At 36.9% G+C, this 26,568-nt stretch overlaps 1 protein-coding gene across 1 annotated transcript in view; it reads left to right on the top strand.

Annotated features, from left to right (window-relative positions):
- Positions 1-5,292: 5,292 nt before the first annotated feature.
- Positions 5,293-26,568, top strand: part of LOC105486146 (Bardet-Biedl syndrome 7) — a 55,033-nt gene continuing 33,757 nt past the window's right edge. Inside the window, exons 1-8 of the mRNA XM_011748858.3 lie at positions 5,293-5,499; positions 7,727-7,792; positions 12,808-12,870; positions 14,404-14,579; positions 16,901-17,087; positions 20,476-20,548; positions 21,220-21,336; positions 23,268-23,398. Of these exons, the coding sequence (XP_011747160.1) occupies positions 5,464-5,499; positions 7,727-7,792; positions 12,808-12,870; positions 14,404-14,579; positions 16,901-17,087; positions 20,476-20,548; positions 21,220-21,336; positions 23,268-23,398 (849 nt within the window). The 5' untranslated portion in view covers positions 5,293-5,463. The remainder of the gene's footprint in view (positions 5,500-7,726; positions 7,793-12,807; positions 12,871-14,403; positions 14,580-16,900; positions 17,088-20,475; positions 20,549-21,219; positions 21,337-23,267; positions 23,399-26,568) is intronic.

The following is a 26,568-nucleotide window of genomic DNA, read 5'->3' on the forward strand; positions in this document are numbered from 1 at the left end:
AATTGCTTTTATTTTTAGCCATAAGTTGTTTAACTTATAATGATTGCTTTAGCACCATAACATAAGGTTATAAATTACTGAGGTGCATGGTAATTCTGCAAATTTGTCTCCAAAGTGGTCTTTGTCACATCTGAGAGGCAATCATCTTCTGTTGAGTTTTATAAAGACCACTAAGATGTCTATGATACCTTAAAACATCTTTAAAAAGAGGACACACAGTGGTAATTTAACTTGACATTTTCTTTATTGTGAATAAAAATTCCTCACCCTGCTAATTAATTAGTTGAGGAATACTTAAAATTAGTAGTTTGAAATCTTTACTAATCATTTAGAAACAAAACATAGTATGTACTTTAAAAATAATAAATTGCATTTTTAAATGCAAAATCAAAGAACTCCAAATATCATATTATGCAAACTTTTTGTATTGTTTTGATGCTATATCATAGCCTCATTTCACTGTTTTAAAATAAATTTGAGCTTCAAAACAAACTCTTGCTTTCCTTCTACACAATTAATTAAACAGTGGACATCACTTGTTAAATGGAAAATAAGCACTGCCAGCATTGTCTGTTTTTGTTTTTGTTTTGCCTATTTATTAGAATCATAGTATTTCTTAATTATTTGTATGAACTATTTTTTAAGATATTAACTCTTTTCTCCTATATTTTTGTTTTCATTTAAACATTGTTGTGACATATTGAAATGTTTATCTTTACTTTTCATTTTTTTTAAGTTAGTTTTTTGTTTGTTTGTTTGTTTTTTAGAGATGGGGCCTTGCTATTTTGCCCAGGCTAGATTGCTGCGCTCAAGTAATCTTCTTGAGCCTCAGCCTTCAAATAGCTGAGACTACAGGCATGTACCACCATATTGGCTTTTTTCCTTTGTGGTTTCTTCTATTCCTTTTGAGATCAGTTTCCGTCTGTTATGGGCTGAATTGTGTCCCCTCAAAACACGTGTTAAAGTCCTCGCCTTCAGTATCTCGGACTATATAGTTGGAGATAGGGTCGTTAAAGAGGTGATTAATTTAAAATGAGATAATCTCAGTGGGCCCTAATTCAGTATGAGTGGTGTCCTTCTAAAAAGACAAGATAAGACACAAACAGACATAGAGGAAGGACCATGTGAAGACACGGGGAGAAGACGGCGATCTACAAGCCAAGAAGAGAGGCCTCTGAAGATTGGTTTGGTTCCCTGCTGACACCTTGATCTATGACTTCTAGACTTCAGGACTGTGAGAAAATAAATTTCTGTGTTGAAAAGCCTCGCAGTGTGTAGTACTTTGCTATGTCAGCCCTAGCAAACTAATAATATATCCTCCAACCTCCAAAATTCTGTAAAATGCTATACAATTCTAGTTTCTTCTATCTCTTCTGTGGCTTTATTTTTCAGTTGACTTCTAAGATTTATCTGTATTTTTTTTCTTGAATCTAAATTGATGTATATTTCCCCCAAATTGCTGAAGAGCTAACCCATCTTCATATATTGTCTATTTTAATGTGGAATTATTTTAGCCTCAGAGAAATAATTGTCTGGAACATAGGGAAAACTTTTTCAGATATTGCTGCAGTAAATAACTTCTCTTCTTAAGAAGCACCTCTTCTCAGGGATTTAATTCTTTTTGTTTCACAATTATTTGTGAACTCTTTCCTGGAAAGCCACAGTGGCTCATGTCTGTAATCCCAGAACTTTGGGAGGCTGAGGTGGGCGATCACTTGAAACCAGGAGTTCAATACCAGCCTGGGCAACATGGCAAAACTCCATCTCTACAAAAAAAAAAAAAAAGAAAATAGAAAAAAAAGAAAAAGAAAAACCACAAAAATCAGGAAAGTAGCTGTATCTGAACTCATCTGTACTTCCCTAGGCAGAGCTCTATGCGCGTTAAGGAAGGACTGATGAAAGTGAGTCAAAGAATGTCAGCTCTTAAATCGTGGGTCACTATGGGTCAGTAGTAGTCTGTGGGGCCCCGAGGGGCAGGGTTGGTTCCTGAGGCCTTTTCACAGCTGTCTGCAATTTTGAAACTATTTTCATAATACTAAGATGTGATTTGCCATTTCACTCTGCTGACATTTGCGATGATGGTACCAAAACAATGGTGGTTAATACTGCTAGTGCTTAAGCATAAATCAAAATAGTGGCTCCAAACCGTACTAGTAGACACCATATTCTACATGCCATGCACTGATAGGAAACAAAAACCATTTCATATAAAAATGTCCTTTACGAAGCAGCAACATTGTTAATATTATCTTTTTTCCTTTTTTCTTTCTTCTGATTCAGCCCTCATTTATTACATCTTAACTCTTGAATATGTCTTTTTAAATGTTCTATGTGATGACATAAGAAGTATGTATAAAATCCTTCTACTGAATACTGAAGTACATTAGCTGGCTCAAGGAAAAGCACTTGTGGGATTGAGCTGCTAGCTGAACTTGCTGCTTTTTTCATGGGACACTATTTTTATTTGAAGGAATTACTGACAAATTATGATTATTCAGACTTAGATATTTGGCATTTACTTTCTTGTGAATTCAAGAAGGGAACCTATCAGTTCAAGGAAAACAATCGACATTTGTTGCCAATGCGTAAATTTCAAACTTTCAAGCACAAATTTGAATTTTGGAAAATATGTATTCGCCATTCTAAGTTTGACAGATCTCCCATACTCGGGACTTTACTGATGAGATCCATGGTAGTACTAACAGATGGGATTTTTTGATGTTATGTAACGAAGTCACATTTCACATTGCAACTAACCTTTCAAAAAACTACCACTTGTTGAGTTTGGACGAAATTTTCTTCATACACATGAACAAAAACAACATATAACAATAGATTGAATGCAGTAGCAGATTTGAAGCTCCTCCTGTCTACTATTAAAATGGACAGAAAATAGATTTGCACACAATACCAGTTATTTCATTTTATTTTTTGATTTTGGAAAATATTTTTAATTAAGATATTTGTCATAGGTTTTTAAAAAACACTAATTGCTTTCAGTTCTAATGTCTAATATGGTTAAAATCAATAGGTAAACTCATATAAACAAATGGTCTTCATACTTTCCAAAGCAATCTACAGATTCAGTGTAATTGCCATCAAAATATCATTACTATTTTTCACAGAACTAAAAAAAAATTTCTAAAATTCATATGGAACCAAAAAAGCGCCTGAATAGCCAAAGTAATAATAAGCAAAAAGAACAAATCTGGAGGCATCACGTTATCAGACTTCAAATTATACTGCAAGGCTAGTTACCAAAACAGCATGGTACTGGTAAAAAAAAAAAAAAAAAAAAAAAAAGTAGACACATAGGCCAATGGAACAGATAGAGAACCCAGAAATAAAGCCAAGTACTTATAGTCAACTGATCTTCGACAAAGCATACAAAAACGTAAATTGGGAAAAGGGCACCCTATTCAATAAATGGTGCTGGGAAAACTGGTTTAGCCACATGTAGAAGAATGAAACTGGCTTCCCATCTCTCACCTTATACAAAAATCAACTCAAGATGAATCAAAGACTTAAATCTAAGACCTGAAACCACAAAAATTTTAGAAGATAACATTGGAAAAACTCTTTTGGACATTAGCCAAATGCAACAAAAACAAAAATAAATAAATGGGACCTAATTAAACTAAAAAGCTTATGCACAGCAAAAGAAATAATCACTAAACAGTCCATAGAGTAAAATAAAATATTTTCAAACTGTGCATCTGATAAAGGACTTGTATCTAGAATCTATAAGGAACTCAAATCAGTTAGAAAAAACCAATCCCATCAAAAAGTGGGCAAAGGACATTTTTCAAAAGAAGATATACAAATCGCCAACAAACATGAAAAAATGCTCAACATCACTAAATCACCAGGGAAATGCAAATTAAAACCACAGTGAGATACCACCTTACTCCTGCAAGAATGGCCATGAGGCGGGCAGATCACGAGGTCAGGAGTTTGAGACCAACCAGGCCAACATGGCAAAACCCTGTCTCTACTAAAAATACAAAAATTAGCCAGGCGTGGTGGCGGGCACCTGTAATCCCAGCTACTGGGGAGGCTGAGGCAGGAGAATCACTTAAACCCGGGAGCCGGAAGTTGCAGTGATCCTAGATAGTGCTGTTGCACTCCAGCCTGGGGGACAAGAGCAAGACTCTGTCTAAATAAAAAAAAAAAAAAAAAAAAATTAGAAAACAGTAGATGTTGGCGTGGATATGGTGAAAAGGGAACACTTTTGCACTGCTTGGGGGATGTAAATTAATACCACCACTATGGAAAACAGTATAAAGCTTCCATAAATAAATAAAGGTGGAGCTACCATTCAATCCAGCAATCCCACTACTGGGTATCTACCCAAAGGAAAAAGACACATATACATGCATGTTTGTAGCAGCATAATTCGCAATTGCAAAGATATGGAACCAACCTAAGTGTCCATTGACTAATGAGTGGATTAAAAAAATGTAGTATATATATACACCATTGAATACTACTCAGCCATAAAAAGGAACGAAATAATATCTTTTGGCAGCAACTTGGATGGAGCTGGAGGCCATTATTCTAAGTGAAGTAACTTAGGAATAGAAAACCAAATACTGCATGTTCTCACGTATAAGTGGGATTAAGTTACGAGGAGGCAAAGACATACAGAGTGATGTAATGGATTCTGGGGACTCCAGGTGGGGAGGAGATTGGGAGCGGGGTGAGGGATAAAAAGACTACATATTGGGTACAGTGTACACTGGTGGGTGACGGGTACACTAAAATCTCGGAATTCGCCACTCAAGAGTTCATCCATGTAACCAAAACCCACCAGTACACCCAAAACTATTGAAATAAAAAATAAATAAATAAAAATGAGAGAAAACCCACAAAAAGCAAATGGCTTTGTGGTCCTCAACGGTTTTTTAAGAGTTTTGTAAAGAAGTCCTAAGGCCAAAAGTCTGAGAACCGCTGCTTTAAGCTAACACCTATAACGGTGGAACCTAATTCTTCGCGGGACCCTTTCCAATGTCAGAGTGAAATCGGTCAGAATCTAGTAGGCTTAACTAGTTTTCTCTACAGCGATGAGGAAAGAAGTCCAGTATTAGACCTGGGCCGCGGTGAGGGTGGAGCCAAGGCTGCGTCTGGGGTCTCTGTGGAAACCGCCCTGTCTGAGTCTCCCAGACCTCGCGCCCTTAGTTCCTCTCCGCCTCTGATTGGAACACGCTATCAGTGGGCGGTGCTTCGGGAAAGGGACGGGCCTTCATATTCATCCAGGAGCCCCTCGCAGCAGCGTACTGACGTCACGCAGGACGCCACTGCCCTGTCGCCCGGCCTTTGCAGCCCAGGAAGTGGGCGCGGTAGCTGGAGCTGGATTCTGAGGGGGCGCGGGCGGCTTTCAGACTGGGTCGGAGGCCTGCGGGCCGGCAGTCTCTGTCCCTCCTGTTCTTGTCCGGCGCTGCTTAGCCCCTCCGCTTTGTCATCATGGATCCGATTTTAAACCGAATGGATTATCTACAGGTAAACCCAAGGGATGGGGCGGGCACCGAGCTGGACAAGCCCAGCTCCCAGAGAGGATTCCTTCCTTCCACTGCCGAAAGTCTGGGTCTCCAGGAGCTGGTGCGGAGGCGAAGGAGCCGGGCTGGGTGCCGACCTCTCAGCACCCCGCCTTTGGGCAGCTCCCTCTTGTCTGTGACGGTCCGAGGGGACCGGGGAAAAGCGGCGCAAGCCCCCACGGTGCTGGCTCCTGCCGGTTCCTGAGGATGCTCTGAAAATGCTGACACGGTCTGATCCCGGATTCCCCCCGGGGCCCTTCTCCTCCTCCCTAGCCGTGGCTGCCTGAGGGCCTCTAATCCTCAATCTCCATCTCCACCCGTATCGTTCGCCGAAGCACCAGGCACTTGTTTCTTACTGTGAGCTGGACCGCACCAGGCAGATCGTAGTAAAAGCAATGAAAACTGGGCCGGGGGCGGTGGCTGACGCCTGTTATCCCAGCACTTTGGGAGGCCGAGGCGGGCGGATCACCTAAGGTCAGCAGTTCGAGACCAGCCTGGCCAACACAGTTAAACCTCGTCTCTACAAAAAATACAAAAATTAGCCCGGCGTGGTGGCGGGCGCCTGTAATCCCAGGTACTCGGGAGGTTAAGGCAGGAGAATCGCTTGAACTCGGGAGGCAGGCTGCAGTGCGCCGACATCATGGAACTGCACTCTACCCAGGGTGACAGACAGAAGGGGGAAAAAAAGCCATGAAAACAGTTTAATGTGCATCTAGCTTATTCTAAGAATTTAGCGTACCTACCAACATATTTAATCCTCATAAGAATTTGCAAAGTAGACAATATTATAAATGAGGATCTAAGGGGTTAAAGAAGGTAAGTAATTTGCTTAGTAGCTAAAAATTAGGGATTTGCTATTTGAATCAAAGTCTCGGACTCCAGAACTGGTGTTTTTTTTTTACACCACATTGCCTTTCAGAATTTCTTTCAGACCTAAAATTCTCTCTACCCCAATTCCTCACCATATTTTTAGGCCATCTCATTTCAGCTAATGGTACAAATGTTTGCCCAGTGAATTTTCTAGGGGTTTATGCTATGTACTTCCCACCTTAATATCTTCCATATCCAACTGTTCACCACATCTTGCTGCTTTTAACTCCCAAATATCTCTTGAATCTGTCCCGTGTCTTTCATCTCTATTACCCTCATTTGAGTTCTCATCTTCTCTTGCTTGAATAATTGAAATAACCTCCAAATTGGGCTCCTGAACACCAGCTTCATCTCCCTCCAAGCCATCCTTCACATCACTTGCTAGATTGATGTTTCAGAAATACAAATCTAAACAGATGACTTTAATACAATTTTCTGGAATTCAGAATAAAGTCATTTATACTATATGAAAGTTTTATCATGATGTGTTGTTTTCACCAATTTCTCTCCCATTGGTCCCATCCTCTTCTCCTAACTATACACCAGCAGTGACAGTTCCCTGCTGCTTTCATCCTCTGTATTTTTTTGTAAAATAATCTTCACTCGTTAGATTGGATATTATGGCCATCATCATGTTTGTTATTTTAGCAGAAATCTATGTTGTTGTTGTTGTTTTTAAGACAGGGTCTTGTTCTGTCACCCAGCCAGTCTGGAGTACAGTGGCATGATCATGACTCACCAAAGCCTCAAATTCCTGGACTCAAGTTATCCTCCTGCCTCAGCCTTCCAGGTAGTTGGGCCTACAGGCATGCACCACCATGCCTAGCTAATTTTTTATTTTTTGTAGAGACAGAGTCTCCTGTGTTGCCTGGATGGTGTTGAACACCTGGACTCAAGTGATCCTCCAACCTCAGCCTCCCAAAGTGCTGAGATTACAGGCATGAGCCACTGCATGTGGTCTTACGTTGCATTTCTAATAACTATAATCTATTTTCAAAGTTCTTGAATCACTTTGCTCAACAACTGTATGCAGTTGGAAAAGAAGGCTTCTAGAGATATTTTTAAATAAAGCATCTTGACAGTCATCTTACACAACTATTTTTGGCTTGGCATTAGGATAAATTTTACTATTTTGGTTGTTTTGTATATGTATTCTGACTAATATGACATATCTCATTAGAAAATAAGTTAATTACTGATAATAGTTATATCACTAATTTCAGTTTAACAAAAAGGTTCACTATAACCTAAATCTGCTGATCCTTTTAATCTCTGTAATAACTTCAAATTAAATTCACTAAGCACCTGGTGTTTTTCTTTAGGTGGGAGTAACATCTCAGAAGACTATGAAGCTACTTCCTGCCTCAAGACACAGAGCTACACAAAAGGTGCTGTATAGATTCTGATTTCTCCACTATTCGCTAGTAGTGACAGAGGAGAGGCTCCTATTTCCTTCTTTATTATTAAGCTATTCTCTTTAAAATGCTAATGTTAAAATGGAAATGATTTTTTTTTTTAATTTGAACAGAAATTGGAATACCAAGGGACATTTATAGACAATAATTTTCTTGGACATTAAAATTATTACATACCATTAGTAAATAGTGTAGGCAAACTTAAAAACCATACTCCATTTTTCTGTGTATCAGATGTATGAAAAAAGAAATATAAAGCAGAATAAGATATCAAGAAAATGTTCTCTTTAAACTTTCTCATATTTTAAAGTAATTAAATATTTTGATGTTAAACTTTGTACTTAACAACACTGATTATGTTTAAAGAAATATTGATCCTATGATTTCCACAAAACAATTACAGTTTCTTAGTAGACTAGCCAAGTATTTTAAAACTGCAAAAAATACTTTATCCTGATATATAAACATTTTAGCAAGATGAATCAACAATTACACATAGTATTAGAAATCCTAGCCAGAGCAATTATACAAGAAAAAGAAATAAAGTGTATCCAGATTGGAAAGGAGAATCAAATTATCTCTGTTTACAGATGACATGATCCTATATATAGAAAAACCTAAAGACTCAGCTGGGCACGGTGGCTCACGCCTGTAATCCCAGCACTTTGGGAGGCCGAGGTGAGCAGATCGTGAGGTCAGGAGATCGAGACTATCCTGGCCAACACAGTGAAACCCTGTCTCTACTAAAAAAAATAAAAAATAAAAATGAAAAAAAAAAGCCGGGCATGGTGGCAGGCGCCTGTAGTCCCAGCTACTCGGCAGGCTGAGGCAGGAGAATGGTGTGAACCCAGGAGGTGGAGCTTTCAGTGAGCCGAGATCGCACCACTGCACTCCAGCCTGGGCAACAGAGCAAGACTCTGTCTCAAAAAAAAAGAAAGAAAAACCTAAAGACTGTACCAAAAAATTTTTAGAACTGACAAATGAATTCAGTAAAGTTGCAGGATACAAAATTAATATACAGAAATTAGTGGTGTTTTTATACACCACAAACTAGCTGAAAAAGAAATCAAGAACTCAGTCCCAATTATAATAGATAAAAGATAAAATATGTAGTAATAAATTAACCAAGGAAATGAAAGACCTCTACAAGGAAAACTACAAAACACTGATGAAGGAAATTAAAGAGGATACAAACAAATGGAAAAACATCCCATGTTCATGGATTGGAAGAATTAATATTGTTAAAATGACAATACCACCCAAAGCAATCTACAATTCAATGCAATCTCTATCAAAATACCAATGTCATTCTTCACAGAAAGAAAAAAAATCTTAAAAAAGGAACCACAAAGACCCCAAATGGTCAAAGCAATCCTGAGTAAAAAGAACAAAGCTGGGGCATTATACTACTAGATCTCAAAATATACTACAAAGCTGTAGTAACCAAAACAGCATAATACTGGCATAAAAACACAGAGACACAGAGAACATAAAACAGAATAGAGAACTCATCAATTAATCCATATCTACAACCAACTGATTTTTGACAAAAGAGCCAAGAACACCCTCTGGGGAAAGGACAGCCTCTTCAATAAATGGTGCTGGGAAAACTATATTCATATGCAGAAGGATGAAACCAAGACTTCCACCTTTCACCCTCTCACCCCATATAAAAATGAACACAAAATGGATCAAAGACCTAAATGTGGCCAGGTATGGTGGCTCACACCTGTAATTCCTGCAATTTGGGAGGCCGAGGCTTGTGGATTACTTGAAGTCAGGAGTTCGAGACCAACCTGGCCAACATGATGAAGCCCCATCTCTACTAGAAATACAGAAAATTAGCTGGTCGTTGTGGCAGGCACCTGTAATCCCAGCTACTTGGGAGAGCAAGACTCCATCTCAAAAAAACAAAACAAAACAAAAAACAAAAAAAGACCTAAATGTTAATGCTTTAGGACATTGGTCTGGGGAAATATTTAATGAATAAGACCTCAAAAGCACAAACAACAAAAGCAAAAATAAACAAATGGGATCATATCAAACCAAAAAGCTTCTACACAGGAAAGGAAACAACAAGAGTGAAAAGACAACCTATAGAATGGGATTTAAAATATTTGCAAACTACTCATCCAACAAGGAATTAATATCCAGAATATACAAGGAACTCAAACATACCAATAGCAAACAAACAAGCAATCTGATTAAAAAGTGGGCAAATGATCTAAACAGACATTTCTCAAAAGAATACATACAAATGACAAAAAAATAGGAAAAAATACTTATCATTAATCATCAGGAAAATGCAAATCAAACCACAATGAAGTATCATCTTACCCCAGTTAGAATGGCTGTTATCAAAAAGACAAGAAAACAAAAAAACAAAAAACAACAAATACTAGCAAGAATGTGGAGAAAGGAAACTCTTCTGTGCCGTTGGTGGGATAGTACCTCCACTATAGAAAACAGTATGTAGGATTTTTCAGAAACTACAAATAGGGCTACTATATGGTCTAGCAACCCCAATACTGTGAATTTACCCAAAGGAAATCATTATATCAAAGAGACAACTGCACCCCCATGTTTTACTGCAGCATTGTTCACAATAGCCAAGATACGGAATCAGCCTGGGTGTTTAACAACAGATGAATGTATAAAAAAATGTGGTATACATACACAATGAAATACTATTAAGCAAAAAAAAAATAATGAAATCCTGACCAGGCACGATGACTCACGCCTGTAATCCCAGCACTTTGGGAGGCGGAGGCGGGCGGATCACCTGAGGTCAGCAGTTGGAGACCAGCCTGGCCAACATGGTGAAACCCCATCTGTATTAAAAATACAAAAATTAGCCAGGCATGGTGGCAGACATCTGTAATTCCAGCTACTTGGGGGACTGACGTGGGAGAATCGCTTGAACCCTGGAGGTAGAGGTTGCAGTGAGCCGAGATGGTGCCATTGCACTCCAGCCTGGGCGACAAGGGCAAAGCTCTGTCTCAAAAAAAAAAAAAAAAAAAAAGAGCGAGAGAATGAAATCCTGTCATTTGCAATAACATAGATGGAACTGGAGGACATTATGTTAAGTGAAATAAACCAGGAACAGAAAGTTGAACACCACATGTTCTCCTTAATATGTGGAAGCTAAAAAAATTTGGTCACATTAAAGTAAAAAGTAGGACAGAGAATACTAGAGGCTGCAAAGGGTAGAGGGAAGGAAGGGATAGGGAGGCATTTATTAAAGGATATAAAATAGCTAGATAGGAAAAATAAGCTCAAGTAGTCTATACCACTATAGGATGACTATAGTTAACAATATATAGTTTCAAATAGCTAAAAAGAAGATATTGACTGATCCCAACACAGAGAAGTGATCAGTATTTTAGATGATGGATATGCTAATTATCCCAATGTGATCAGTATATGTTATACGTATTGAAACATTGCTATGTACCCCACAAATATGTACAATTGTTGTCAATTTAAAAATAAAATTAAATGAATAAAATGAAAAAGATAAACCAACAGATTTCTGATTGTCATTTATTGTATTAAGTCTCCTAGATTAGCACTTCTCAAACTTTTTGGTCTCAGCACCCCTTTACACAATTAAATGATTGAGGATCCCAAAGAACATTTTTTAATGTAAGTTGTATGTATCAATACTTACTGTATTAAAATGAAGACTAAGAAATGCTTAAACTCTTTTATTAAAAAATTAACTCATTACATGTTTATATAACACGTCTTTATGAAAAAATTATTTTTCAAAACAAAAAAGAATTTAGTGAGTATAGTATCATTATGTTATACTTTTTGCAACTTGGTTAATGTCTGGCATAAGCATACACACATAGATTTTCATATTTGTTTACTGCATTCAATCTCGTGCTATGTTGTTTTGGTTGAAATATTTGAAGAAAATCAGCTGACACAGATACATAGTTGGAAATAAGGAGGGGTATTTAAATAACTTTTTCAGATGATTGTGACTCTTTCTATTTGATACTATGCCTAAACTTGATTAGTAGTTTCTTAAACCAGAGCTCCCAAACTTTTTTAGCACCAGGAACCAGTTTCGTGGAAGACAGTTTTTCCACCAATCGGGCTGGGATTGTTTTGTGATGATACTGTGTTCTACCTCAGATCATCAGGAATTAGTTAGATTCTCCTAAGGAGCATACAACCATGCGCAGTTCACAATAGGGTTTGTGCTTCTATGAGACTCTGATGACGCTGCCAATTTGACAGGAGGCGGAGCTCAGTCTGTAAATGATTGCTTTCCCGCTGCTTACCTCTTGCTGTGTGGCCTGGCACCCAACAGGCCATGGACTGGAACTGGTCCAAGGTTGTTTGATATCTCCTTTTGAGGAAGAAGTGTTAAAATGTCCCTCTATCCTTAATTTCAAAATAATTCATTGTCTACATGTTAGTAATTATTGAAACTAGGTGATGGGCACATGATAATTCATTATAATATTTTGTGTACATTTTCATACATTAAAATTTTACTTTTAAAAAAGGTGTTTAAAATTATTAAATATGTCACTCACAACTTTATTTGATAATCTGTTTTAAAAGTTAATCTTAAAATGTTCTTATGCTCCAGTTATGAAAAAAAAAATTACTTTGTAGGCATTTCTGACCATAATTCATTGTCCAGAAGTATACCTTCATAACAGCCTGCATGTGGACTCCTAGAACCTACAATAAAAGTTGAAAAAAAAAAACAACAACCATATTTGTGTTGTCCTATTAACATTATAGGAACAAAATCTATGGCCAATTACTTTTCTAATGACTCTCCATATCCTTCTCTTTTGGCTCTTGTTCTTTTGAGGATTATTTTTTGTGGGGGTGTCTTTCCTAGATTTTCTGTTCTCTATTAAGTCAATATTTATAAATTAAGAATCTTGCTTTCCCTGTATATAATTATTAGGTCATAATATTAACAATAGTAATTTTAGATTCTCTTCCATCTATTACAGGTGGTTATTGGGGATCATGATGGGGTAGTTATGTGCTTTGGCATGAAGAAAGGAGAAGCAGGAGTAAGTATAGCTTTGTGAAGGGGAAAAATAGTTCTCTAAAACAGAATGCACTATTTATTGAATATACTAGGTTAAAAATTTCCTAAAATGCAGATAATGGAAAATGGGTTCTGAGGGAAGTAGTTAATGTGAGGTATGAGTCTGCAGGCAGCACAAAAGTTATTTGCTAGCTAGTTGTAAGGCACCTTTGGCATCCTGTGGTTGTGGGTTACTTTTCTACGCTGTGTAATATATTACCTCAAATTTAGGGCCTTAACACAACACACATTTATTATCTAACAGTTTCTGTAGCACAGGAGTTTGTGCTCAACGTTTCACACAGCTGCAATTTAGGTGTCAGCTGAGCTGTGTTCCTTTCTGGAGTGTGGGGTCTTATTCCAGGCTCATGTGGTTGTTTGCAGAATTCAGTTCCTTGCTATTACAGGACTGAGGTCCCCACTTTATTAATATCTGTAAATTTCTTTTTTTTGCTCTCAGTTCTTTGAGGTCTCTACAATTTCTTGCTGTGTGGTCCTCTCACAGTCCTTCTCACAACATGGTAATCTAATTCTTCAAAGCCAGCAGGAAATTTCTCTAGTCTGCTAAGAAAGAATCTTATGTAGCATAATGTAATCATGGAAGCAACTAACCTACAATCTTTGCCACTTAATTTAACCTAATCAAGGAAGTTATTACTGTTACATTATCATATTTACAGGTCATAATTAGAAATTTAGAATGATGAGTCTGAGATGTGGATTCTGGTATTCATTATATACTATATGGAATTTCCAAGAGATTAAGAGAATAAAAACTACCAGAAACTCAGTGTTTCCATTATTCATATTCTCCCAGATATCTTATTCTCTGTATATAAAGTCACGGGGAGGAAGTGGAGGAGAAAAAGCTGGTGCAAATAATAAAATGGAAAATAACCATGAAAAAATTAATGAAATGAATATTGTTTTCAGTTAAATAGATATATGATTATAGGTATTAAGTCATACATTCACATTTTCAGTAAATTCTATAGTCCTTTACTATTAAAATTTATAAAAATTGTAAAGAAACCAGGAAAGATTAGTTTTAAAAGATGATTGAAGTGTAAAAACGTGTTCATTGGACCTCATTAAATAATTTGCCAAATGGACTTCCCTGTTCATAGGAGTATTGTTTAAGCCAGTGCCTCTAAAACTTCAATATGCATAGGAACTTGCTGGGGAATCTTGTTAAAATACAGATTCTCATTCATTTGATCTGCATTTTAAATCAATTTAGTGATGCTAACATTGCTGCTTAGTGAACTGTACTTTGAATTGCAAGGATTTAGATTTCAATGACATGCAAATATGTGTGGGAATATATATTTAAAAGTTGAGTACAGCAAAAAACCTGAAGAGCTACTAAAGTATACAGATTATTATCTAAAATTATTTCTATATAGTGGAACTGTAATATTTTGCAAATTTAACATCTTAACATTTTGTATTGTAAAGGAAAAAATGCTCACAATGAAGTAATTTATGTACTTTTTTCATGAATGATTTTTTTCAGGCAGTGTTCAAGACTTTACCGGGGCCGAAGATTGCAAGACTGGAACTAGGAGGGGTTCTTAACACACCTCAGGAGAAAATTTTTATTGCTGCAGCATCTGAGATTAGAGCCTTCACAAAAAGAGGAAAACAGTTCCTCTCTTTTGAAACAAACCTCACTGAAAGCATTAAAGCTATGTATGTCTATTGTTCCTTTTTGTATTTTTACATACTTATTTATAATATTTTGGATAGATGTAAGGCAACTGATTAAGTATCATATCTTAATAGGCGTTCTGGAAAATAAAATTAACTAAAGGTATTTTATTAGTCAGAAACTAAATTTGACCTACAATCAATATGAAATTGGTTGTTGAAATTTTGTTTTAAAGAACTTCATAGTATTTATACAATCATTTTTGACTACTTGGTTCAGTTTTGATTCATTATCAAGGTATGGGAAAAAATGGAAAATAAATCTCTAGATATTTAGCTTTATGTTCCTTGGCTCTTTTTGCTAGTTCTGGTTTTCAGGTAGCATCGCTATGTTAAAAGGCTGACTGTCAAAGTTAGTGATTACCAATAGGGTATAATTTCAGGTATATCAGGTAAGACTCTAAGTGAAATATAGCTCCCTAAATGGCTTCCTGATGTGAAATTTTGCAATTCAGATTTTAGTTTTTGAATCACAGGGAGCTGAAAAGGGCTTTAAAATTCATCTAATTCACTGTTTCTTAAATTTGCTACTTAGAAGAATCCCTTGGGACACTTAATTCCTTGTCCCACCTCATACCTACTGAATCAGAATAACCTGGAGTAGGTTTTGTTTTTATTTTTTAAGTTCTTCCTTTGAATCTAGTGCAGCCAAGTTATATAATCAGTCAGACTCTTAGGCTAGAAACAACTGATTCAGCCCAGAGTTTTGTATAATGCACAGCATATCTCCTGATGTTTGAGATGTAAAATGTTGGCTTGGTGAAATTAGATAACAAACAATGGTAAGTGGAAATATGTAATTTCAAATGGTTTAACAAGAATAGTAACACTTTTGAAATACACTTGTATATAGACATGGCCAATGATAATTGTGAAATACTAAAAGTAATGTGTTAATAGCATAACTACATTCGGACAGGTATATGGATAGTAGTGTGAGAAAGATACGGAGTTTCTCAGTAATAGTCTCTTTAAATGGTTTTTTAAATGTTTTTACTAGAGTGGCAAAGATGGGATAGAAAAGTTCTTTACTCAAGTTTTGAAAATTGATTGTCTGAATCTCCACATTTGTAAGGTTTTATAGGAAAACAAAAGTTATAACTTGAAGATACTCAGTAAGGAAACTGACCACTTAACATTAGTCACTACACATCCTTTCCTGCTTAATGCTGCCATGTATCCCCACTCATGTCAGCAATAGTGATTGCTAAATAGTACTTTGGCCAATATAATGCAAATATAATACAGATTGGTTTCAAAATGGAATTTAAAATTTTGAAAAACAGAATTTCATGAAGTTGATAAAAATAGTAAGAGGACTATTCAATGATATGCAGAGCCACAAAGTGAGGCCACTTAATAACTGAAGAAGAGAAAATCAGGGAGGATTATTGTAGGATAAGCTCTTTAGATAATAATTTTAATGTAAAAAATTTTAAATAGAACTTGGAGGTAGAGGAATACATGAAACATTCAAATAAAATTATCCTCTTTATGATAAATATGGTAATAACAATCTAGAAGTGAAAAATATATCACACTTACATATAAATTTTTGTCAAGCCATTTTAGCTCACCCAAGTGAAAACTTGATTCAGTCTAAGAATTAGAACATAGTTATGACTATTGACTAAATTTTGTTAAGTGTAATTTGAAATGAACTTGTTTTCATTTCTCTTTTCAAGATAAAGTTCTAATGAAATCATTTTTTTTCTGCTGTTTATCATTTAGTTTGAGGTAGAGTCACTTAAAATAGATTTTTTCAGGCAAATTAGTGTGCTGGTAAGAAAGCTAACTCTAGAGCAAAAAACTGAGTTGCAGTCTAATCTACTACTTAATAATTAGATGCCATTAGGCAAGTTATTTAACATTTTATTATTCACCTGTAAAAAGGAATAATAATGGTCCCTATTTTATAGAGTTATGATGATTAATTGATCTAATACATAAAAATCACTTAAGATAGTGCTTGGCACATAGTACACAAAGAAGTCATTTTTTGACGTATTAATTGCCTTTGGATATAGACAGTTAAATTATCATTATCTTGTCTTTGTTTTCCATTTTTCTGAGCTCAGTTTTATTGGGAAGGCTGAGGCCTTAACATCCTCATTTTCAGCTTTCAAAATCAAAAACAGTGTTATACCAAAAACACTGGAAATTAAGTAGGAGAAAGTTTTAAAAACTGTGTTCTCTAAGTCTATAATAAAATGTTAGTAAACTATAAATTGTTCTGTTTTTATCTCTGAAAAAAATTCAGTACCTGTGCTTATTTTTAAAAATTACTATTTTAATGTTCTCAGGCACATATCTGGCTCAGACCTCTTTCTCAGTGCAAGTTACATCTATAACCATTATTGTGACTGCAAAGACCAACATTATTACCTTTCTGGGGATAAAATCAATGATGTTATCTGCCTTCCAGTGGAAAGATTATCTCGTATCACACCTGTATTGGCCTGCCAGGACAGAGTGCTCAGAGTTTTACAGGTTGCTGTTATTTGTATTTTTCTAATTTTTTATAATTTATGTGAGAGAATATTGATGAACATTATGTACTTGAGATAAATAACTATAGTGGTTACTGTTTTAAGTGCTTATATAAATATATGGAAACAATTTTTAAATAATTTGACACATCAATTTTTTTAACTTGAGTCAAATGTGTTCTTTTGTAAGTTTTTAGAGAAGCATATTTGGGAGAAAAGGGATATTTTTTGCCTCACCATCCACAATTTCTGAGCTATTATCAGAATGGAGTACTTTGACTACAGATAACCTTTGCCTGCCTCTTTGTTTTGTTTTCTTCTTCCATCACCTTTCTCTTCCCCAAAAAATCAAATTAAAAGAAGAAATTGGGCTGGGGGGAGGGTTTTATATAACTTGAATTTATCCAGCATTTATGGCAGCATATGAAATAAGCACTCAGTAAATATTTGTTGGATAAGTAAATGAGTGATAGAGGGAAAAATCGTTTTGATGTCCTTATATTTCTGGTAAAAACCACGATTGACTAAAACAACGGCTTCAGGTCATTGTTATGAGTAATAATAGTTACCACTATATCTTCTTGAGAGTGGCTTTCAATAAAATGCATGCACACACATATATACACACACACACACTATAGGATGCTTAAAATAATATTTAAATGTAAATAGCATATAACAGGTAGATCAACTGGATCAGAAACAGGCTGGTAATAGTTGGCGCAGTTGATGAAAAAGTTTAGCTGTTAAGTCCATGCCAGCACAGGCTATCTTACTCTTTGGAATTCCATAGACAGATGGCCATTTCTTGGCATCAGCGCTTTTGTAGAAAGAAAGATCCAGTGAGTCTATGAGGTTTTTACCCCCCAGGGACAAAGTCATATTAAAGGTTCATTTTAGGCTTGGCATCGTGGCTCAAACCTGTAATCCCAGCACTTTGGGAGGCTGAGACAGGAAGATCATTTGAGGCCAGGAGTTTGAGACCAGCCTGGCCAATATGGTGAAACCCCGTCTCTACTAAAGATACAAAATTAGCCGGTTGCAGTAGCACACCCCTGTAATTGCAGTTACTCAGAAGGAAGGAGGCTGAAGCACAAGAGCACTCGAACCCAGGAGGCAGAGGTCGTGCAGTGAGCTGAAATTGCGCCACTGCATTCCAGCCTGGGCAACAGAGGGAGACTCGATCTCAAAAAAATAAAAATAAAAAAAGGAAAAGAAGAAAGGTTCATTTTAGAGTTATGAATGATTAATTTCCCCCATAGCCTGTGCTTTTAAATATGAATTATTTTGAACATGGCTTTTAACAGGAACTGTTTAGCATTCAATTAGAAATTGACTGAATTCTAGGATTCTGCTTTGTTTGACAAGAGAGCCATATGCTTATTACTTTTTAAAAAAAATTACTAAAGATTTGTAGAAAATAAAGTTGAAATCTTTCCCTCTGCACTGCATACTTTTTTCTCACTCCCCATCTATCTCTATGAATAATCCATTACTCCAGAGGTTGCCTTTTTTAAACAGTTTTGTGTATATTCTTTTGTGTTTATATAGTTACGTGTGGAAAACTGTAAATTTTAAAATGATATTTTAAATAAAAGATAAAGCGGGCTGGGCACAGTGGCTCAGGCCTATTACCCCAGCACTTTGGGAGGCCAAGGTTGGAAGATCACTTGAGTCCAGGAATTCAAGACCAGCCTGGGCAACATAGTGAGACCCCTATCTCTTAAAAAAAAAGTTTAGCTGGGCATGGTGGTGCATGCCAGTAGTCCCAGCTACTCAGGAGGCGGAGGTGGGAACATCACTTGAGCCTGGGAGGTCAAGGCTGCAGTGAGCTATGATCACACCACTGCACTGCACTCCAGCCTGGATGACAGAACCAGATCCTGGCTCAAAAACAAAACAAAACAAAACAAAAAAAAGATAAAGTATATGGCTTTCTTATGTTTTCTAAATAAACATTAAACTTTTTTAGGCCCGGTGTGGTGGCTCACGCCTGTAATCCCAGCACTGTGGGAGGCTGAGGCAGATGGATCACCTGAGGTCAGGAGTTCAAGACCAACATGGCCAACATGGCAAAACTTTGTCTCTACTAAAAATACAAAACTTAGCCAGGCATGGTGGCCTGCACCTGTAATCCAGCTACTCAGGCAACTGAGACAGGAGAATCACTTGAACCCGGAAGGTGGAGGTTGCAGCGAGCTGAGATCACACCATTGCATTTCAGCCTGGGCAACAGAGTGAGACTCCATCTCAAAAAAAAAAAAAATTAAAACAAAAATGTCATACTATATTTACTATAATTTTGCAAATTGTGTTTTCTTTTCTTTTCTTTTTTTTTTTTTTTTGAGACAGAGTCTTGCTCTGTCACCCAGGCTAGAGTAGTGGCGCAATCTCAGCTCACTGCAACCTCTGCCTCCTGGGTTCAAGCAATTCTCCTCCCTCAGCCTCCTGAGTAGCTGGGATTACAGGCGCGCACCGCCATGCCTGGCTAATTTTTTTGTATTTTTAGTAGAGACAGGGTTTCACCATGTTGGTCAGGCTGGTCTCAAACTCCTGACCTGATGATCCACCTGCCTCAGCCTCCCAAAGTGCTGGGATTACAGGCGTGAGCCACCACGCCCGGCCCATTTTGCAAATTGTGTTTTCTTTCAATTCTAGATCATGGATATTTTTTCCATGTGAGTATAAGTTCTTCTAAATCATTCTTTAACAGCATCACAAATACTGTGCCCCAAATGACAAGCATTACAAGTAGCAAAATTGAAAAACTGAGAAATATAAAAGGACCTAACTTGTTTTTTTTTTTATCTAAGTAGCAGGTCATTCTGCCTCTAACTGGAGCAGATTTTGGTAATACCCAAAGGCAAGGCCAACATTTTCCTTAGGAAGTAACTTTGTGTCTAGTAAAATATTTGGATGTATTCCAAGTTAAAGCTCTCCAGTTCACCTAGAGAGGACAGGGAATAATTTGTTCCTAGAGACTTGATAGGAAAATCTACCAGTGTCAAGTTTTCAGGCAAACAACGTATTTAAAATATATTAAGGGTAGACAATATTTTATATGTTTTCTCCATGGTCTTTTACACTATATATATATGTGTGTGTGTGTATATATGTGTGTGTATATATATATGTGTGTGTATATATATACGTGTGTGTATATATATGTGTGTATATATATACGTGTGTGTATATATATGTGTTCAAATCAGTTGATATATGCAAAATTGCTAACAAATGCAAGTTGTATTCATAACCTAATTATTAAAGCAATTTTATTCTAGGTGTTACTAAGAGTACTATATTTGAATATTGATGTTATTCATGAATGCCTCTATTATTTTCAGTCTGTATTCTGTTTCAGTTTTTAAATACTTCTTTTCCTTCAGGGATCTGATGTGATGTATGAAATTGAAGTTCCTGGCCCCCCTACTGTCTTAGCACTACACAATGGAAATGGCGGTAATCAGGATTTTATTTTTCACAAATCAACTATGTGTTTTAATATTAAATGAAAATGGGAAATTGTAGAAAGGACATAAACTAGAAACGAGACAGTTGTCTTTCTGGGATCTTGCCAGTAACTAACAGCACAAGTTATTGAACTTTTAATTCTCCGTTTTTTTTTTTTGGTTTTGGGGGCCTGGGAGGCAGGCTCTCACTCTGTCTCCCAGGCTGGAGTACAGTGGTACAATCTCAGCTTACCACAGCCTCGACCTCCCAGGCTCAAGGGATCCTCCCGCCTCAGCCTCCCTAGTACTACAGGCACATATCACCATGCCCGGCTAGCTTTTTGGTATTTTTAGAGACAGAGTTTTGCCATGTTGCTCAGGTTAGTCTGGAACTCCTGGGCTCAAATGATCCTCTCACCTTAGCCTCCCAAAGTTCTGGGATTACAGGCATGAGCCATGGCACCCAACCTAGTTTCTTCATCTTAAAATTAGATAATGGGGAAATGTCGTATCTCTTATAACTATAAAATTGAGTGAATATATAATAACCATTCTCAAAAATTAAGTTTTATGTCTTTTTATAATATTTTTTAAATGAGATTTTTACATAACAATATTTTAATTTTAAAGAGATTACTAATTGTAGGAGAAATATAATATGTTGACTTTAATTATAACTAGGTGACTCTGGAGAAGACCTTTTGTTTGGGACATCAGATGGAAAACTTGGGCTTATTCAGATTACTACATCCAAACCAATACACAAGTGGGAAATTCGAAATGAGAAAAAGAGGGGAGGTATGCTTTTCATGTAGTTCAGATTCTGAGGTGTCAATGATTATTAAGTATCTTAAATTATATAATTTATTCTATTTTATTTATACTACATAGAAGACTTAGCAATTCACACCTTGATTTATCTACTATTTGTTTATTTGTCAGGTCTGTTATACTATTGGCAATTCTTTTAAAGTAAGAAATGCTTATAGTAATTTGGTATTGATGCGTTTTTACAGGCTAATATCATTTTATGCTAAAATCCAGTTTTAATTGGATTTTTTTTTTTTTTTTTTTTTTTTTGAGACGGAGTCTGGCTCTGTCGCCCGGGCTAGAGTGCAGTGGCCGGATCTCAGCTCACTGCAAGCTCCGCCCCCCGGGTTTACGCCATTCTCCTGCCTCAGCCTCCCGAGTAGCTAGGACTACAGGCGCCCGCCGCCTCGCCCGGCTAGTTTTTTGTATTTTTTAGTAGAGACGGGGTTTCACCGTGTTCGCCAGGATGGTCTCGATCTACTGACCTCGTGATCCGCCCGTCTCGGCCTCCCAAAGTGCTGGGATTACAGGCTCGAGCCACCGCGCCCGGCCTTAATTGGATTTTAGTTGTCTGAGGTAACTTAGTTGTCCGAGGTACAGAATTAATTGGAATCTAGGAGTCTTTGTTATGAAGCAAAGAAGAAGTGCAGTGGGTCAGAGAATATTCCTGTTTTCTAAGGAATTTATAACTTTCTAAGGAGAATTTATAACTGATTTGGTAGATAGTTAGATGCCTATGTATATGTTCAGGATGTTCATATATTCATTTATTCCTTCAACAAATACTTATTAGGAGAGACAGAGTAAAAACAAATAAATACATAAGACAGCTTTACCTAGTCACCTGAAGAAAATAAAACAGGGCAGTGTATTGGAGAGTGATGATAGAAGGAGGAGGGTCACTTTTAGACCAGGTAGTCAAAGATAGCCTCTTAGAAGAGGTGAAATTTGAACTGAGATTCAACTGATAAGAAAAAAAGTTAGCAATATGCAGATTTGCGGGGAAAAAAATGTTTCAGGAAGAGGAGGAAGTAAGTGCGAAAGATTTGAGGTGGAGGTAGATTTGATTCATTTGAGGAACAGTAGGAAGGTCAGTTTGGCTAAATGCATTAACATGGCAGGAGATGGAGTCAGAAAGGTAGAGTAGAGCCAAACTGTGTAAGCCTTGGAAAACAGTTTGAATTTTAATCTAGGTGCTGTAGGAAGTCATCAGAAAATTTTCAGTGGGAGTGTGACATTTAATTTACTAAGCCTAAACAAAACAAAGGACACTGTTTGGAGAATGGATTGGAGGGGGCGGGAGGAAGCAGGTCAAAATTGGAAGCATGGAGACCAGCTGGAAGAGTTATTATAATTTATTCTAGTCTAGGCTAGCTTAGTCTAGGCTATCAGTAGCTGGAAACCTAAAGGAGACAATTTCAGTATATATTGTGGAGGTAGAGAAGATGGAATTTGCTAGTGGTTTTGATATGAGGGGTGGTGAGAAAAAAAGAAATCAGAGATGTAGCCCAGAATTTTTGTCTAAGCAGCTAGGTAGAATAATTTATGGAGATGGGGGAAGACAGAGGGAGGAGCAGTATTGAGGGGGTATGGTAAAAAGAGGAATAAAAAGTTTTGTTTGGGGTATGGAAAGTTTAAGATGCAGATGTCTGTGAGAAGATACCAAATTGAATATATCAGTCTGGAGCTTTGGCCAGAGCTGGAGGGAGATATAAATGTAGGGGCCGTTCTCACACAGATTATATTTAAAGACCTGGAAATAGATGAATGGATGGACAAGAGAAGAGCACTTGATTTTGCTCAAAGATTTTTACTCAGCATTCTGAGTCGGAATATGTGTTATTTTCATTCTTACTTGGCATATACTTGACGATAACTATTAGTCTTCTTAATAACTTATCACATATCTCTTTTTAAAGGTATTTTGTGTATTGACAGCTTTGACATTGTGGGTGATGGGGTTAAAGATTTACTTGTTGGGAGAGATGACGGAATGGTGGAAGTGTATAGTTTTGGTAATGCAAATGAACCTGTTCTACGATTTGATCAGGTAAGTTCATTAAAAAAGACTATATATGCTTATTATTTGTCAAATTATTATAGAGATGACAGATGGTTTGAATTTTATTAAGTGAAAATATATTAAAATCTTGTGTTTGGTTTAAAATATTGCTATTTTGATGTTATCAGAATCTTCTCCAGACTTCTCTTATGTTTGAATAATAGACTCTTGCCTTTAAGCAGGATAATAAATCACTTTTTCATTATACTTTAAAATATTATTATAAGTATCTAAAGTATTAAATATTTTGCCTTAGTTTATAACATATAATGACACTTTATAGGAGTAATATTTATATGTTTGGTTAATATAAATGAGTCTCTTTTAAAATAATAAGATTTTAGGAATAAACTTCATATTGTTAGGACAGTATCAGAAATAACCTTAAGCAAAAGGAAAAAAGTAGCAGTTTCACTCTACCCACTCAAGGGCTGCCTATATAAGAAGAAATACTAGATAAAAGTAATTTTAGTTCACAAATTTTAAATGTAATTAAGCTGATTTATGCCAAGCTATAAAGTTACATAGAGAAGCATTCTGGCATAAATTGTATCTTTCCTTTTCGTGAACTAGTGTTCTCCAATCCTGGGCTTTCCTATCCTGCCTCATATAGGACATACTGAGGCTATTAAACTTAAAGGAAATAAAAGAGTTCACAACTCAAGTGTCAACTCTTTTTTTTTTTTTGTCTAATTTCTCTACTAGTGGTACCTCCCAATCCTAACTTTAACTGCAGTTCAGAAAATACAAGTGGTTTGAAGCACAGGTAAAATATATCATTTAGAAAATATAGGGATAAAAATGTTACACAGTTGAGGTTATTTTTTAGATTGGTTTCAAATTTGTTCATCTTGTTTTGGTGTAAAAAGTCATCCTGCTAATGAGGCAAGTAATAGTCTAGGCTTAGAAATAATAATCCATTGTTGATGATCTCCTGCTTTTTCTCATCAGCCCTTTGAGAAACTTTCCTATTCGGACCCCAAGTCTCCTCTTTGACTTTTATTCTAAACCCCAGAAATGTCATAGCATTTACCTGTTCTGCCAGGTCTGGCACTAAGAAATCCTATCTTCCTCTTATTTCTTCTGTCTAATGACAGAGGTCCTGCTTTCAGGTTATGCTTAGGTTGGGAGTACTCTGCGTCATCTTGGATTCACATCATCACTTACTATGTTGCTTTTATAATCAGGAGGAGACCTACTGTCTGACACAGTCTGGACTGGTAGATGGTTGATTAATCAAAAAAGATAGTTAAGGGGTAAATCATAAAAAGAGAAAATATGTATACCTTGAACATTGCATTTTAACTTAAACTTATATACTCATTTGCCAATATTTTGAGGAAGGACCAAGGTCTTTTTTTTGTAAGTTTAGTTCCATGTTTTCTTACATAAAACTTATCCATAGTATATTGCCCAGGATCTCTGATTTTATGGTTATAGGATCCTTCCTTCCTTCCTTCCTTCCTTCCTTCCTTCCTTCCTTCCTTCCTTCCTTCCTTCCTCCCTCCCTCCCTCCCTCCCTCCCTCCCTCCCTCCCTCCCTCCCTCCCTCCCTCCCTCCCTGCCTTCCTCCCATTCTTCCCTTTCTTTCCTCCTTCCCTCCCTCCCTCCCTTCCTTCCCTCCTTCCTTCCTTTTTCCTTTGTTTTTCTTTTCCTGCTCCTTGCAGAACAAGGCTACCCCATAGGCAGTGTGCAGAGTAGCCCCAATTATTTTATGTAAGTACATAAGATAAATGAATTTCATTAAAATGTTCTATTAGCAAAAAAGTATATAGAAATGAACAGTTAAAAAAGGAAATGAATAGTTTTAAAAATGTTTTCCAAGTATATTGCATTAAAATACTCTTTTTTTTTTTTTTTTTTTTTGAGACTGAGTCTGGCTCTGTCGCCCAGGCTGGAGTGCAGTGGCCAGATCTCAGCTCACTGCAAGCTCCGCCTCCCGGGTTTACGCCATTCTCCTGCCTCAGCCTCCCGAGTAGCTGGGACCACAGGCGCCCGCCACTTCGCCCGGCTAGTTTTTTGTATTTTTTAGTAGAGATGGGGTTTCACCGTGTTAGCCAGGATGGTCTCGATCTCCTGACCTCGTGATCCGCCCGTCTCGGCCTCCCAAAGTGCTGGGATTACAGGCTTGAGCCACCGCGCCCGGCCTAAAATACTCTTTAAAGTTGTAATTAATAGTTCCCTGATAAACCACTCAGAAAGTGAGAATGTGCGTGTTTCTGTTGGTTGAGTAAAACATTATTCTGCAAGTCAGGTGATTTCCAGTGTTTTGTGTTCAGTAAATTAAAGGAAGATCTAATCAAGTTGTCAGATCAATAAAAAACAATTTTTTGAAAACTTTTATTATACACATCAACTGGACACTTGTTAAAAATGCAGATATTTGACCCCACCTGTAAATCTAACTTTATGTGATTTATAATCAAACCTTTGTTACTTGAATTTCTCAGGTAATTAGCCTCAGGAACAACTATCACATCCTAATTTGCAGGATAGCTCAGAGGTTTGCCCCCTATAGGGTAGGTGAAGAGAACTAGTGTTTTGTTGATTGTCTGGTTTAATGCTAGTGTCCCTTCCTTCCACTCCCTCCTTTAAAACAAAGGTTCTCAGTCTTGCCTGCTAAGAATTACATACCAGAGTTTTTCAAACTGCTAGTCAAAACCAATTAGTGTGTTGCCAGTGCAGTTTTTAAAAAACAGAATAGATTAGAACATATCAGTGTATGACACAAATCTTTTAAGTTAGATACATTGCTTTATATGTTTATGTGTGAATGTATACCAGATTGTAATATAAAATTTATTGCTTGCTTTCCAAATAGCTTGAAAGCCACCGACCTAGAGTGTTTGTTAAAAACAGAGTTTCTGGCCAGGCACAGTGGCTTACACCTGTAATCCCAGCACTTTGGAAGGCCAAGGTGGGAGGTTTGCTTGAGCCCAGAAGTTCAACACTAGCCTGGGCAACATAGGGAGACCCCATTTCTGCAAAAAAAAAAAAAAAAATTAAAAATCAGCTAGGTATGGTGGTGTACACCTGTTGTCCCAGCTACTTGGAAGGCCAAATTGGGAGGGTCACTTGAACCTGGGAGGTTGAGGCTGCAGTGAGCCGTGATCATGCACTGCATTCCAGCCTGGGCAACAGATCAATGTCCTGTCTAAA

The sequence above is a fragment of the Macaca nemestrina genome, chromosome 3 (assembly GCF_043159975.1).
Source record: "Macaca nemestrina isolate mMacNem1 chromosome 3, mMacNem.hap1, whole genome shotgun sequence".
Classification (NCBI taxonomy): Eukaryota; Metazoa; Chordata; class Mammalia; order Primates; family Cercopithecidae; genus Macaca; species Macaca nemestrina.